A 14583-nucleotide genomic window follows, 5' to 3' on the forward strand; every position below is an offset into this window, starting at 1 on the left:
AACTCTGCTAAACTGGACAGACCAGAGCAAAGCCAAAACAAATCTGAGATTTTAATATAATACTTCCTTCTAGTTTGACTATGTCTTTGAAAACAATCCTCTGCACTGGGTGCAGATTCAGCCTGAATGAGACTGGGAGACCCTCAGGTACTGGAACAACGGGATGTCCAGTTGGGTTGCAAAGCAATAGATCAGCAAAAAGACAAATGGAAAACACAAAAAGCAAAGAGAGAATATTGTGTACTTAGTCTTTAAAGCATAAGCTGAGGGTTAGCATGGGATTAATCATTAGGGAATATTTCCTAAGGGGTTGTCCTGCCCACCTAATTTCAAAGCACTGAACAGCAGAAATGTAGTGGGAGGTACTCTTTTACCCTTATTCTGCTCTTTGCCAGCATGTGACTCCCGTCCCTTTGCATCCTTTGAAGTTTTGAAGATTCAAAGCCAAATTTTGCCCAGATTAGTTGAGAAGAAAAGGGGAACGGCAGCAAGATCCCTCCTTCTTCACTGGATTTGCAACAAGTAGGTCGATGCTTCTATCAGGACACAGGATTTAGAGGGCATTGACAAAATTGTGTTTCTGCAAAGAGCAGAATTTGATTTTCCTGCACGTAGTCTGCAAATGCGCTGGGCTTCTGCTGCTGCCAGGGCTGGTTCAGCAGCGAGGAAAGGTATTTCTAACACAGACTGAAGGACCCAGTGTGTAATCTGGCCCACTGTTATTGTTGCCTTGAGCCCTCATTTGTTTAGACCAAGGTAAATTCTTGCTCAGCTGGAAACTTCCCCAGCAAAGGGATGAATGCAATGGTCCTTGGGAAATGGCCCAGGGCCGAGAAGTCGCACCAGTTCCAAGGGAAAACCAAAGCCTTTGTGCCTCAGAAGCACACACACCAATGAAATGGTTTTTGGCTCTCAGAGGAAAAAAACCACACAAGTGTTTTCAGCTCAGCTTTATGGGAAAACATGGCTTACGCAGGAATACTCTGCCTGTTTTCACTCCTTCCCCTTGCAAATACCTTTTCAAATCCAGGAGTGATTTCAACTCAATTTGGCAGAGCAGAGATATTTCAGAAATAATTAATTTTTGATCAGTTTAGAGATGCTTCGGCAGGAGGGTTGGACTAGATGACCCACAGAGGTCCCTTCCAACCCCTACTATTCTGTGATTCTGTGATTCTGTGAAAGAAACTCACCCTGCACTCGTATTACTGCATGCGAGAGACTCTCTAGGAAAGAGACCGTATAAACACCTCCAGAATACTTCAGTTGGAGATTAGGATTTCCTACACTGAAACAAAGCAACAATCTGGTACAGATCTGCAAGAAACCAGACGACAGTAATACTAATTCCCACAGAACTGGTGAGTTCTTATTTCAGAAACGGTTTAGCATCTAGCAAAAGGTATAGCTCTAGAAGAAGGAAAATATATCCATATTTTATGGATTTTATATCCATATATCCATATTTTCCTCAACTTGACTAGAAACAGAAGGCTAAGAGTGTCTCTCAGATTCAGACTCTATACTATTTTTTTTTCTTAATATTTATTCTTTTTCCTTTTCCAAAGAAAAAACAGGGGCACTGCTTCTCTTGGGACCCTTATGCTGAGTCAGGTATAGCCTCAGCTGTGAAGAATCAGCTACCAGCCTCCTAAAAGCACCCTTTGGTGCCCTGACTCCTATTTAAATAAGATTTCCCGGACCGGGTGACTTCAGAATTCATCTCCCCTGTCAAAAGTATGTGACACTGTCAGGGAGGCACTTAGAAGGAGAATATTGACTGGCATCCAGGTGGTTCAGGTCTCAGCAGGGTTTTGCATTTTAAGGCTAGAGGTCTTAACACATTTCCTTCAGTGGCAGAGTGAGGTGATTAAAAAGCACCCTTTGGTGCTCATAATGATTTGTGGGGTCAGTAGATGGCTTTGGCTACAGCAAAAGGTGTGACAGGATTATACTGAAAGCTGAGGCAATCTGTTTCCTTTCTCTTAGGAGAAAAAATGCCAGGAGAAATAGCCTAGAAATAGATTAAAACAAGAAGCTAGCCCTAGGAGAAGAGTCTAGGGAGACAGGATAAACGAACAAGTCCTGTGGGAATGAGATGGTCTGTCCTTCCTGCTGGCTTTATGGTCCTTCTCTCTGCTTCCACCTTCTTTTAGGGTTGTTGTTTATTCTTTTAAAAATTCAGACAGGAGGGGAGAGCTGAGGGTCAGTTGCCTTGCAGAGCCTCCCTGGGGAAAAGCAGAGCGGGCAGTGCAAATCTGGACCAGAAATAGCTCTGGAAGGGAGATGTGAATAGAAGTGGGGGTAAAGCCTAACTGCAAACTAAAGGAGATGGTCTGGACGAGAACCAGCCTCGATACCAAGCCAAATGGGACGCTGCTGGGGCAGTGCTGCTTTAGCTGGAAGCCTCCTTTGACACTCATGAAGGACTCCTGGGACTCAAGAGCTCTAGTTTTGTTTAGAAATTGGTCATCCCCCAGACGCCAATAACCCTGGCCTGACTTAGCCAGCAGCCTGTGTTGCAACTATAGCAGACTCCGTATGAGTCAGGAAGAAAACTGTAGGAGAGGAAGGGAAAGGATGGCACTGTGTGGGCTGCCGCAGGGAGTGGTGAAGAAAGCACAGTCTGCTACCACCCCCTGAGGTAGCATCGCTCTCCGACTCTCATTTAAATAAGTTTTTCTGGACAAGTTCAGGATTCACTTCCCCTCTGGAAAGTAGGTGGGACTGTGGGGGAGGCACTTAGAAGAAAAGTATTGACTGGCGTCCAGGTGGTGCAGATCTCAGCAGGGTTTTGCATTTTAAGGCTAGAGGTCTTTATGCGTTTCCTTCAGTGGAAGAGCAAGGTGACTAGGTACAACACGGGTTTGCTCTTACCTTGATGGGAGTGGCGACTTCTGGGCTGGCTACCACTAAAGGAGAGATTAACAGCATGCCTGAAAACTCGCTGGGTCTCTCACTAGCTGTCAGAATGGAGATGGCTCCCCCCTGCAATGCAAAATAACAACCCACAGCTTAGTACAGGTGTCAACATCTCGTTTATATAGCAGTCCTGTTACTGGAAGGGCTTTGATCCAAACAAGCAAATTATTTCTGCCCCAGTGAGAGTGCAGTGTGGTCAGCGAGGAAGGCTGGAGGAGTAGGGGCACTAGAAGTGGCTGATTTTTGTGGAGGAGAAGAGATCTGGTTTCTGCTTTCATACTGTAAACCCTCACACCCCACTGAATTCATCCCTCTGTGCAATGTCCATCAACACCCTAGGATGCCTTGTGCCCTCCTCAGTTAAAAGGACCAAGAAGAAAATATCTGAAGTGGTAGTTCAGATGGGACTTGAAAAATAAGCTGAGGCTCTACCAGCATGATAGACTGGTGCTGCATTGGGAAGATGCTGGGAAGCCGGGCTTGCACCGTGCTTGTGGCACTGGTAACCTGGGCAACGCAATGCTGCCATCCGGCATGCGACAATCTTCACTAATTACTAGAAGTTAAATATTCTCCTCTTCAGTGTCCCCATCCCCTCCAGCCTCGCAGCGCCATGCCCAGGGCCTGACAGTGAACACCCAGCCCATGGTTTTGAGCTGAACACCAGCCAGGCTGAGTCCTCCTGCACGAGGACAGTGGCTGATGGCATGAGGGGTGGGGGACAGAAGGGACCTGGCTGGCTTACTCCGGAAAGTCTGAAGAGGATTAGTTGCCACGGGAAATATTTGGTGAACTTCCATGCTGCCGGAGAATTGGGGATTTGTAAAATGGAGCAGCAGCAAGAAGCGTCACACAGACCTCACTGGGAAATTAGCTCCTTGTTACAGCGGCTTTGGAGCCCAGTCAGCACTTCAGAGCATGTCGTGCCTTCTTATGCAAGAACACTTGTTTATCTGAGCATGGCCTGAATCCCAAAGTCCTTATTTATTTTCCTCTCCTCTGGGAATTCAGGGAGAGCAGATCAATGACATCAGTGGGAATATTGCTAGCTTGAATAAAGGGATTTGGCCCGTGCTGTCAGAATCAGACTTCAGATCTGTTCACCAAATCGGTGCCTTTGTTTTTGCAGCCCTAATCCCTGCTGCATTTTCCTGTTAGGTTGTTTAACAGAATGAGGTTACAGGGTATTTTCATGCTTCATCCCCTAGCTGCTCACGAAGCTTTGGAGGGCTTAGCCTCCTGGTTACTGGTTAAAATGAAAGGAGAAGCCCAATGCTGCAGAGAGGTGGTAGGACTTATCGTGTACCTGCTGTGAATGAACAATGCTATTAAAAAATAGATCCGTTGCTACAAGTGACATTAATTAGGGCCATGATCTGGGTAGAAAAGTTAAGGACTGACTATACTCAAGATAGATCTCATGGAGTAAGGCATGCTGGCAACTCACTCAGTGAATGAAGTAGAAGGGAAGGTTTCTTGTAGGTTTTTTTTTTCCTGCTGTGGGCTATTTCCTGCCATCCACAAGAGTACCCAGTGCTGCAGCACATGTCCTGGGTGCTGCCGGGAGGGGTAGGGGATGGTGCTTACCATGGAGTGCCCCAGAATGAGAATGGGCAGCTCGGGGTGCTCTTTCTTCATGAGATCAATGTGCTGCAAGCTGTCCCTGATGAAGACGTGGAAATCTGAGACAACCATACGATCACCCTCGCTCTGCCCATGGCCAACTGTAGGGGAAAAGGAGAGCATGCATCTAAGTTATTTGAAGCAGCGGTTGCCATTGAGAAAGGCTTTAGCATGTGCCTGTTAGACTGTTACTGTCCTAACTTGACCTTCTCCTGCAGTCATCTCTCAACAGAAAGAGTGCTGCAGATATACAAAGGAAGCCGCACAGAACAATTTAAAAAATGCCATACCATCCATGATCTGGTTAAAAAAAAATTTATATTCCCCTGTGCTTCTAACTGCTCTTCAAAACTGAGTATACCAATCCAATTTCCTGCAGCCTTCAACATCAGGGTGAGGAGGGCAGAAGGGCTGTCTTGACTTGCTGTAGAGACGGGAGGTCACTGCATCCTGGGAAATCAGTTTTTGCCCCAGGGATCATAGCCGCTGGGGTCTGATGGCTCACTGTACTGAGCCAACTGCTGTGTAGAGTCTTGGCAAGAAAAATTCTGAAGACTGGATATGGTTGCTATAAACTTAATGGGCCATGGACACAGCCTTTTCCAATGCCTGGGTGTGCATGAGCTTTTCATAGTCCTGCCTTTTCTCACTGCTACCCTGAAGCACTGGGTGGGCTTGGAAAACTTCCCTGCTACGAGGCGAAGGTCTTTCAGCAGAGAAGGCCAAGTGACGGTGGTGGCCACAGCCTGCGGTGGGCAAGCATCAAGTGGCACGCTCCTCCTAAGCAAGTGCTTATGCAAACTGTACTGCACCTGGATGCTGTCAGCTCCTTCTGGGAATTATCTTGCCTGATCAAAGGGATGGGAAAGATTAAAACGGGAGATGGTGAGTTGCTATGGGAACAGCGGCATCCCTGGCAGGGGTGGAGCCAGCATCGCCACAAACGGTCCCAGGCACTTTTGAGCTTGCAAAAGCTTGAAATTAATACCACCTTGGGAAGGCAGTTTGCATGTTTACCTGACAATATACATGTTCTTGGGTGTCACAAATAGGATTCTTCCTTAAAAAGTGTCTCGTTGCTTGTTTCTGTTCCATGCAGGTTGTTAAGCAAAACCGTGAAGGGGAAAACACATCCCATCTATATGGAATAGGGTATAGGGAGTCTCAAACAACATCTCCCTCATCATGCGTGTCTCCCTAGGTCTTCTCCAGAGGGCACTTAGGCATACTTAATGGCACAAAGGGACTTGTCCAAGGATGTGCAGTGCCTGATAATTGTTTACATGCTGGATGGTACCCCCTCTAGTGATCAGCAAAGAAAAGCATTGCCTACCCAGCCAGAAAGGTAAAGGCTTTTCAGTAAGATCTGCTGGCAATAGTCATACCAGAAAAAATCAGTATGTCTAAAGTTGATTTTCTTGCAAGCCATCCAAAAAAATCACCTGCCAAATTAGGCAGAACTTCTAACAAAATGCTGGACTAAATACACTCCATCTAAGAAAAAATGAACCCCAAACTTGCTCAACTTTTGTCCTGCCAGGTGCTCTCCAGAGCTGGGCCTCTGCCACCAGCCGTGCTGTCTGCCAGATAAACCCATGGATGTCATGCTGGTTAATCATAAATAATGTAATACCGGTTCTGCTTTCCACGCACACACTCCAATTCCTGCCAAAATATGGTATAGAAAGCATCCTCTGTGGATCAGTGACCAGAAACAAATGAAAGAGCCAATTAAAACACAAGTTGCAATAATCTGCAGAAGTGAAGCCATGTGTGTGTCTAGTGGATCTATTAACTTTAAACTGATTTTTATTACAGATGGAAAGCAAGCTTTTCCCAACTTCTATACATGTTCAGTCCACTCACTTTGTGGACCTCAAATGCATTATCTGCCTACTATTTAAACTTCAGATTCAGCAGGTTAATAAGAGTTGAAAAGTTCAGAGAGAGGACTGTTTTCTCTTAGCAGAGCTCTGCACTTCCACTTCTTTCTTCTCCAGTGCTGCCTGCACTTGCTTCTAATCTCTCTTTCCCTGCAGTGTCCGTGTAAGACAGCTGAGCAAGCAGAAATAGCAAACCCCCATGGCCCAGGTCTGTATATGGGCCATGAGTCCCTGCTGTGGAGCTAGTGAGGCTTTGCTCTATTTTTGGATGGGGCAGAGGGAGCTCTGGAAAGTCTCCTTGGTCCTCAGCATGGGGAAAAGCCTACCACATGACAATGTTACTGCTCATAACAGAATCACAGAATCACAGAATCACAGAATAGTAGGGGTTGGAAGGGACCTCTGTGGGTCATCTAGTCCAACCCCCCCGCCGAAGCAGGGTCACCTACAGCAGGCTGCACAGGACCTTGTCCAGGCGGGTCTTGAATATCTCCAGAGAAGGAGACTCCACAACCTCCCTGGGCAGCCTGTTCCAGTGCTCCGTCACCCTCAGAGGGAAGAAGTTCCTCCTCATGTTCAGACGGAACTTCCTGTGCCTCAGTTTGTGCCCATTGCCCCTTGTCCTGTCACTGGGCACCACTGAAAAGAGCTTGGCCCCATCCTCCTGACACCCACCCTTCAGATATTTGTAGGCATTTATAAGGTCCCCTCGCAGCCTTCTCTTCTTCAGGCTGAACAAGCCCAGTTCCCTCAACCTCTCCTCGTAGGGGAGATGCTCCAGTCCCCTCACCATCCTTGTAGCCCTCCGCTGGACTCTCTCCAGTAGCTCTTCATCCTTCTTGAACTGGGGAGCCCAGAACTGGACACAGTACTCCAGATGAGGCCTCACCAGGGCAGTGTAGAGGGGAAGGAGAACCTCCCTTGTCCTGCTGGCCACACTCTTCTTGATGCACCCCAGGATCCCATTGGCCTTCTTGGCAGCCAGGGCACACTGCTGGCTCATAGTTAACCTGTCATCCACCAGGACACCCAGGTCCCTCTCCGCAGAGCTGCTCTCCAGCAGGTCCACCCCAAGCCTGTACTGGTGCATGAGGTTGTTCCTCCCCAGGTGCAGGACCCTGCACTTGCCCTTGTTGAACCTCATCAGGTTCCTCTCTGCCCAGCTCTCCAGCCTATCCAGGTCACGCTGAATGGCAGCACAGCCTTCTGGTGTATCTACCACACCTCCCAGTTTGGTGTCGTCAGCAAACTTGCTGAGGGTACATTCTAACTCTTCATCCAGGTCGTTGATGAAGAAGTTAAACAAGACTGGGCCCAGTACTGACCCCTGAGGGACACCACTTGTCACCAGCCTCCAACTAGACTCAGCGCCGCTGATGACAACCCTCTGAGTTCTGCCATTCAGCCAGTTCTCTATCCACTTCACTGACCACTCATCCAGCCCACACTTCCTCAGCTTCCCCAGGAGGATATCATGGGAGACTGTGTCGAAAGCCTTGCTGAAGTCAAGGTAGATAACATCCACAGCTCTCCCTTCGTCTACCCAGCCAGTCATGTCATCGTAGAAAGCTATCAGATTGGTCAGGCATGATTTCCCCTTGGTGAATCCATGCTGACTACTCCTGATAACCTTCTTTTCTTCCACTTGCTTCATGATGGCCTCCAGGATAAGCTGCTCCATCACCTTTCCCGGGATGGAGGTGAGGCTGACCGGCCTGTAGTTCCCTGGGTCCTCCTTCTTGCCCTTTTTGAAGATTGGTGTGACATTGGCCTTTCTCCAGTCCTCGGGCACCTCTCCTGTCTTCCAGGACCTCTCAAAGATGATGGAGAGTGGCTCAGCAATGACATCCGCCAGCTCCCTCAGCACTCGTGGGTGCATTCCATCGGGGCCCATGGATTTGTGGACATCCAGATCGCTTAAGCGATCCCTCACACAGTCCTCCTCGACCAAGGGAAAGTCGTCCTCTCTGTAGGCTTCCTCTCTTACCTCCGGGGCCTGGGATTCCTGAGGGCCAGTCTTAGCACTGAAGACTGAAGCAAAGAAGGCATTCATTAGCTCTGCCTTCTCCGCATCCTCCGTCACCAGGACACCCGCCTCATTCAGCAGCGGCCCCACATTGTCCCTAGCCTTCCTTTTGCTGCTGATGTAGTTGAAGAAGCCCTTCTTGTTGTTTTTGACATCCCTTGCCAGCTTCAATTCCAGGTGAGCCTTGGCCTTCCTCGTCGCATCCCTGCATGCTCTCACTACGTTTCTGTACTCTTCCCAAGTGGCCTGTCCCTCTTTCCACATGCCATGCACCTTTCTCTTCTGCCTGATCTCCGCTAGAAGCTCCTTGTTTAACCATGCAGGTCTCCTTCCTCCTTTGCTAAATTTCTTTCTCAGGGGGATGCATTGCTCCTGTGCATGGAAGAAGTGTTGTTTAAAAAGCGACCAGCACTCATGGACCCCCCTGCCTTCGAGAGCCCTGGCCCACGGGATTCCTCCCAGTAGCTCCTTGAAGAGGCCAAAGTCAGCCCTCCTGAGGTCCAGGGTTTTGATCCTGCTTATCGCCCTGCTTCCTCCACGCAGGATCCTGAACTCGACCATTTCATGGTCACTGCAGCCGAGTCTACCTCCAACCTTCACGTCCTCCACCAGTCCCTCCTTGTTTGTTAACACAAGGTCCAGCAGCGCGCCTTTCCTTGTTGGTTCCTCCACCACTTGCATCAGAAAGTTATCATCGATGCTCTGTAGGAACCTCCTGGATTGCACCTGCCTAGCTGTATGGTCTTCCCAGCTGATGTCAGGGTGGTTGAAGTCCCCCATGAGAACCAGAGCCTGTGACTGTGAGGCTGCTTGCAGCTGCCTGTAGAAGGCTTCATCAACCTCCTCCTCCTGGTCGGGTGGCCTGTAGTATACACCCACCGTAATGTCACCCGTGTGAGCCTGTCCCTTAATTCTAACCCACAAGATCTCAACTCCTTCTTCACTTGCCCCCAGGCCAAGCTCAATGCATTCCAGTTGCTGCCTCACATATAGAGCAACTCCCCCACCTCTCCTTGTTGGTCTGTCTTTCCTAAAGAGTCTGTAGCCATCTATGACAGCATGCCAGTCATGCGAGTTGTCCCACCACGTTTCTGTGATGGCGACCAAGTCGTAGCCGTCCTGCTGTATAATGGCTTCCAGCTCCTCCTGTTTATTGGCCATACTACGTGCATTGGTGTAAACACACTTGAGCTGGGCTGTCAATCTCACCCCTGGCCTTGGCACTCTAAGCCTAGGCTCATCCCTAGTGAGCTGGGCAATATCCCCTTCCCCCTTCAAACCTAGTTTAAAGCCCTCTCAATGAGCCCCGCCAGCTCGTGGCCAAGAATTCTTTTCCCCCTTTGTGATAGCTGAACTCCACTTGTTGCCAGCAGGCCCGGTGCTGTGTATACCTCCCCATGATCAAAAAAGCCAAAATTTGACCGATGGCACCAGTCCCTGAGCCACCTGTTAACCAGGTGAGTTTTCCTGCCCCTTTCAGTGCTGTCCCCTGCCACTGATGGGATGGAGGAAAACACCACCTGCGCCCCTGATCCCTCAACCAGTCGCCCCAGTGCCCTGAAGTCCCTTTTGATGGCCTTGGCACTTCTTTCTGCTACCTCGTCTCCGCCAACCTGCATTACCAAGAGGGGGTAGTAATCAGAAGGCCGCACCAGACCAGGGAGTTTCTTCGCAACATCCCTAACCCGGGCCCCAGGGAGGCAGCAGACTTCCCTGTGGGATGGGTCCGGTCGGCAGATCGGGCCCTCTGTTCCCCTCAGAAGGGAATCACCTATGACAATGACCCTCCTTTTTTTCTTAGTTGAGGCAGTTGTAATACGTGGGGCTGTCTGACTCGTTCTAGGCAACCCCCTGGATGGAGCCTCACCTTCACCCACATCCTCTGTGGCCAGTCCCTCACATTCCAGAGCCCCATACCTGTTGCTTAAGGGCAACTGGGCAAGTGAGGGAGGCCGGGGGGAGATTCGCTTGCCCCCCCGAGCAGGGACCTGTTTCCATTCCCCCCCATCTCTTAGGCCCCCTCTTTCTGCTCGGTGGCAAGAGGGATGGGGGTTCTCTGCTTTCTGTGGAGCCGCCTCCTGCTGCCGCTGCCTCAGGGAGGGTAGGGTGCGGCTCCACCAGTCGATCTCCCTCTCACACTCCCGGATGCTCCTCAGCCTCTCCACTTCCTCCTTCAGTTCTGCCACCAGGCTGAGCAGGTCATTCACCTGCTCGCACCGAACACAGCCGTTGTCTCTGCTGTCCTCCGGTACAAGCGCCAGGCTCAGGCACTCCCTGCAGCCAGAGACCTGGACACCCGCGTTCTTGCATGGGGCCTCCGTCTGGGTCCCCACACTCCTTCGAGCCACAGCTTTACCACGGGTGGTAACCATGGCTAGAATATCTCCTGGAAGAGCGATGCCCACTACTCGAGTAGCCAGAAGGGGCGGCTGTACCCTGCCAGTCGCCTTCCCCGCTCGCCCTGCCCGCGCGAACTGCTGCGCAAACTGCTGCGCCGCTCCCGGGCTGCTGCGCCGCCTCTGTTTGCCGGCTCTGTTCGCCCGCGCTCCCTGGGGGCTGCTCTTATCCCTGAGGGGGTTTGGCCGCTGTCACACTCGACTCCGCCCCCGCTGAGTCAGAGCTGCTGCTCGTTGGCACTTCCCGCTTTCCCGCTGAGGGGGGGGGGGGCTGGGGTCTCCTCTCTCTCTCGGCGCTTTTTGCCGCCTCGCCGCTGCGGTTTTGCCACCGGAGAAAGGGTCCCTCGGCGCGAGCCTCTGCTCCAGAACCCTTCACCTTCAGTAGCTTCGCCGAAATGGTCGAAATGGCGGGCACACCGGCTTTTAAACTGCCGCTGTCACACTCGACTCCGCCCCCGCTGAGTCAGAGCTGCTGCTCGTTGGCACTTCCCGCTTTCCCGCTGAGGGGGGGGGGGGGCTGGGGTCTCCTCTCTCTCTCGGCGCTTTTTGCCGCCTCGCCGCTGCGGTTTTGCCACCGGAGAAAGGGTCCCTCGGCGCGAGCCTCTGCTCCAGAACCCTTCACCTTCAGTAGCTTCGCCGAAATGCAGTCGGGGTTATGATTGTGGAAGCCACGAAATATCTGTACAACATCTGTGGCAAGCATCTCACGGGATTTCTGAAGGGCTTGGGGAGTTTTACAAAGAACTTCATGAACCCCTCTTTTGACCCTGCTTTTAACTACTAAACTGTTCCCCACTCAAATGGCACAGAGCAATGCCTGAGGAGCAGTTTGTCCGCATGCACATGCATGGTAAAGGAAGGCCATGCAAGTCTTTGCTTTGATACTTTATCTGCCCCTTTCTCAAGGTCTGCTGGATGGCACTGGTAGGTTGTGTTCTTTTATTTTACTTTTTTTCTTTCTTCCCCTCCATGAAACCAAACTTAGTCCACCAGACAATGTGTTTCTTGCAAGTTTGAATCTCCTAGCTGAGAAAGCTTCAGGGTGAGGAACTAAGACCTCCTCTATTAGATGAAAGACGTGCACAACCAAATATCAATACAGTCAAGAATATTGACTTTTTTTCCTCTATCTTTTGCCTTTAGAGCTATTAAGAATGAAAGGTCAGGTTCATCCTTGATGTAAAGCTATTTGCTTTGGGTTTTGCTGGGAATGAATCTGACGTAGTGGTTCCACAGTGCCAGTGGCAAGACAGCGGGTGGAAGAGGAGTGGGACCGCCTGCACCTGGGAACTGGAAATAACCAGAGGCTGCTCCACACCCAAGTGACATAATGCCCAAGGGAGACAACAGAGAAGTGTCACGAGGATCACAGCTCCATGAGTTCCTCATCACGACACCCCTCACAGGGCCCGTGGTTTCAACAGGGCTATGCGAGGTTATAACCACGAGATGCTCATCTGCAAAGAGCCGTGATTGCCAGTGCGCATCCACATGACACTCTTGTTTTGAAAAACCTGTTGAATATGTTTTGTATCTGGCTGTCTTCAGATCCAGCTTGCGTGGTACAGTGTAGTGTCATGTACCTGTAGTGGCTCAGTGATCGACCATTTTGGGTTGCATTTACTGAGACAATTGTGGGCACCCTCTCCTAGATGCGAGCCTTTAAAAATGAGAACTCAAACCACTTTTTTTCAAATTGAGAATCTAGAATTAGGAGGTCTAAGCCTCCATTTCCAACCAAATACACCACTGCAATATAAGATACTTCACTCAGGCAAAGTCTGAATAAAGGCTGCAATGATCTGGCCCGATCTGTAATAGCTATTAAGTTCTGCCCTTTGTATTTTCTGCATGAGCTTGCCCAGACTGCTGCTCTGCCACCATAGAGACAAGAACAGTTAACTCGCGATCAGTCAGTCCTGTCAGAAAGCATGACTTCGGAGCATGATTTCACCTATGATTACAGCTACACACCTCTCTGCATGGAAGAATACTGACTGGCTGCGCAAGAAGACACAGTTGAGGGTTCAGTGACTAAATATTTGAGGGTGTGAGGTCTCCAGGGAGTGCTTTATCACCATGTAGGTATCATTCTGCCTGCATGATGGATCCTGTGGCCCTGCAAACGCATATTTCTACAAGTCCTTCCATTCTTCAAATCCCACATTCTCTTGTGCTGTAGGGCTTGCTTTTGAAAACCACTCCAAAGCAGCCAGACTCTTCTGCTGACATTGGCTCACATGCCTCAAAAAATGTTACATCCTGGTCAGATCTGAGATATGCTGAAGAAAATGTAAATAATAAGTACAGTGCAACTCGACCCTCCCTTCCCTTCGGTACAGGCCAAACGGGAACTGCCTGCAGAAACGAGCATCCCAGCCCTGGGCTTGCTGGGCAGATTCATTCAGACAAGGAAGGGGAGCTGTGCTGGGTCTCCACCGGCACAACGCTTTTTTTCTGGGGCTGTGGGGCCACATAATAGCTGAAGAAATCCGTCCTTAAATACGCTGAGTAAGACCAACAGAGCATTAGGCGAAGAGCGAGCCTGGCAGTGCCTGCCTCCGCACACCCTAGGGTGCAGGAGCACCCAGCCCTCCGCTGCACTGCAGGGATGGATGAGCGTGGCAGCACACTTTGTCCACCCTCAGATATTTGAACAATTTTTGTTCTAAACACCAACTTCTATATAAGCCACACACTGTACGTATTTCTTTCTCTTTCCTAGTGTCAAACCCTCCTGACAAAGGCACAGCTCGACCCTTCACGCTCAGGTGTGGACCGAATTGCTCTTCAGAGCTTCAGCAGGAATGTTTTGCTATGGAAGGTGAGGTGACAGGGGAAATGCAGGGTCAAATGTTGACTTCAGCTGTAGTGCTGTAAATTTGTCTTTTTCAGTGTTGTTCCTTAAAGCTTCCAGTCAAGGGAGAGCAGAAATTACGGGCTATGTTGTTTTTTCAGCCTTTGCTCCCTTTTTATTATGGAAAAGCCATAAAACAGAAAGAGAGGACATGAGAAATCTGCCTTGGGAGCAGTAATTCTCTAGGCAGAATCTGGATCTTGACTTTTCACATATTTTGAGGTTTCCAACTCTGGGGAAAGGGGATGATTTGGGTCCACTTTTATTGTAGTGAGGACACCATCACAGACATCTGTGGGGTGAAATGCTCTCCCCAACCAACTGATGGTAGAAACAATCAGGAGAAATGCAGGGCTTGACTCCTGCCTCAGGATCCATCACACTGTGTGTTCGTTTTCCTCGCTAGATATGTAACTCCAAGATTTTGAAGTGGGAGAAGCAAGAAAAGGGAGAACTGGGAGGTGGTCAGGCACTCCAGGCTTACCACTCCCTGAGCATAAATACATTTTGAATTGCAGTGGCACTAACACAGGAGCACCAGGTCTTTTCAGAAGTAGTTAATAGTGAGGACTGCCACCACTGCGAAGTCAATGATTAACCAGTCATAGTGAAGGAGCTGCTCCTGTGCCACAGAGTCCCACATCGAAAGTACATTTCTTGACTATGTCAGAGGGGGCCACTGGCAAGGCTCAGTACTGTAGTGTCTGATTTAATCATCTGGAGCATGGGTGCCATTGAATTCCCAAAGGAGCCATTGGAGGCCTGAAAAGGTGATTTCACTGCTTCAGTGCTGGCTCCGCAGTAGCAGCAGGCAGCAGCACTTTACAGCACAGGCAGCGGTCTGCAAAGGTAAGATTTTTCTTAGAGCCCAAAACC

The 14583-nt window shown here is 49.8% G+C and overlaps 1 protein-coding gene across 3 annotated transcripts in view; it reads right to left on the minus strand.

Moving 5' to 3' along the window:
- Positions 1-14583, minus strand: part of MGLL (monoglyceride lipase) — a 114700-nt gene that overhangs the window by 14079 nt on the left and 86038 nt on the right. For all 3 annotated transcript variants that reach the window (XM_075432592.1, XM_075432594.1, XM_009935115.2), the window contains 2 exons: positions 4510-4646; positions 2878-2988 (listed from right to left, as the gene is read on the minus strand). In XM_075432592.1, coding sequence (XP_075288707.1) covers positions 2878-2988; positions 4510-4646 — 248 coding nt within the window. The remainder of the gene's footprint in view (positions 1-2877; positions 2989-4509; positions 4647-14583) is intronic.

This window comes from Opisthocomus hoazin, chromosome 11 (genome assembly GCF_030867145.1).
Source record: "Opisthocomus hoazin isolate bOpiHoa1 chromosome 11, bOpiHoa1.hap1, whole genome shotgun sequence".
Classification (NCBI taxonomy): domain Eukaryota; kingdom Metazoa; phylum Chordata; class Aves; order Opisthocomiformes; family Opisthocomidae; genus Opisthocomus; species Opisthocomus hoazin.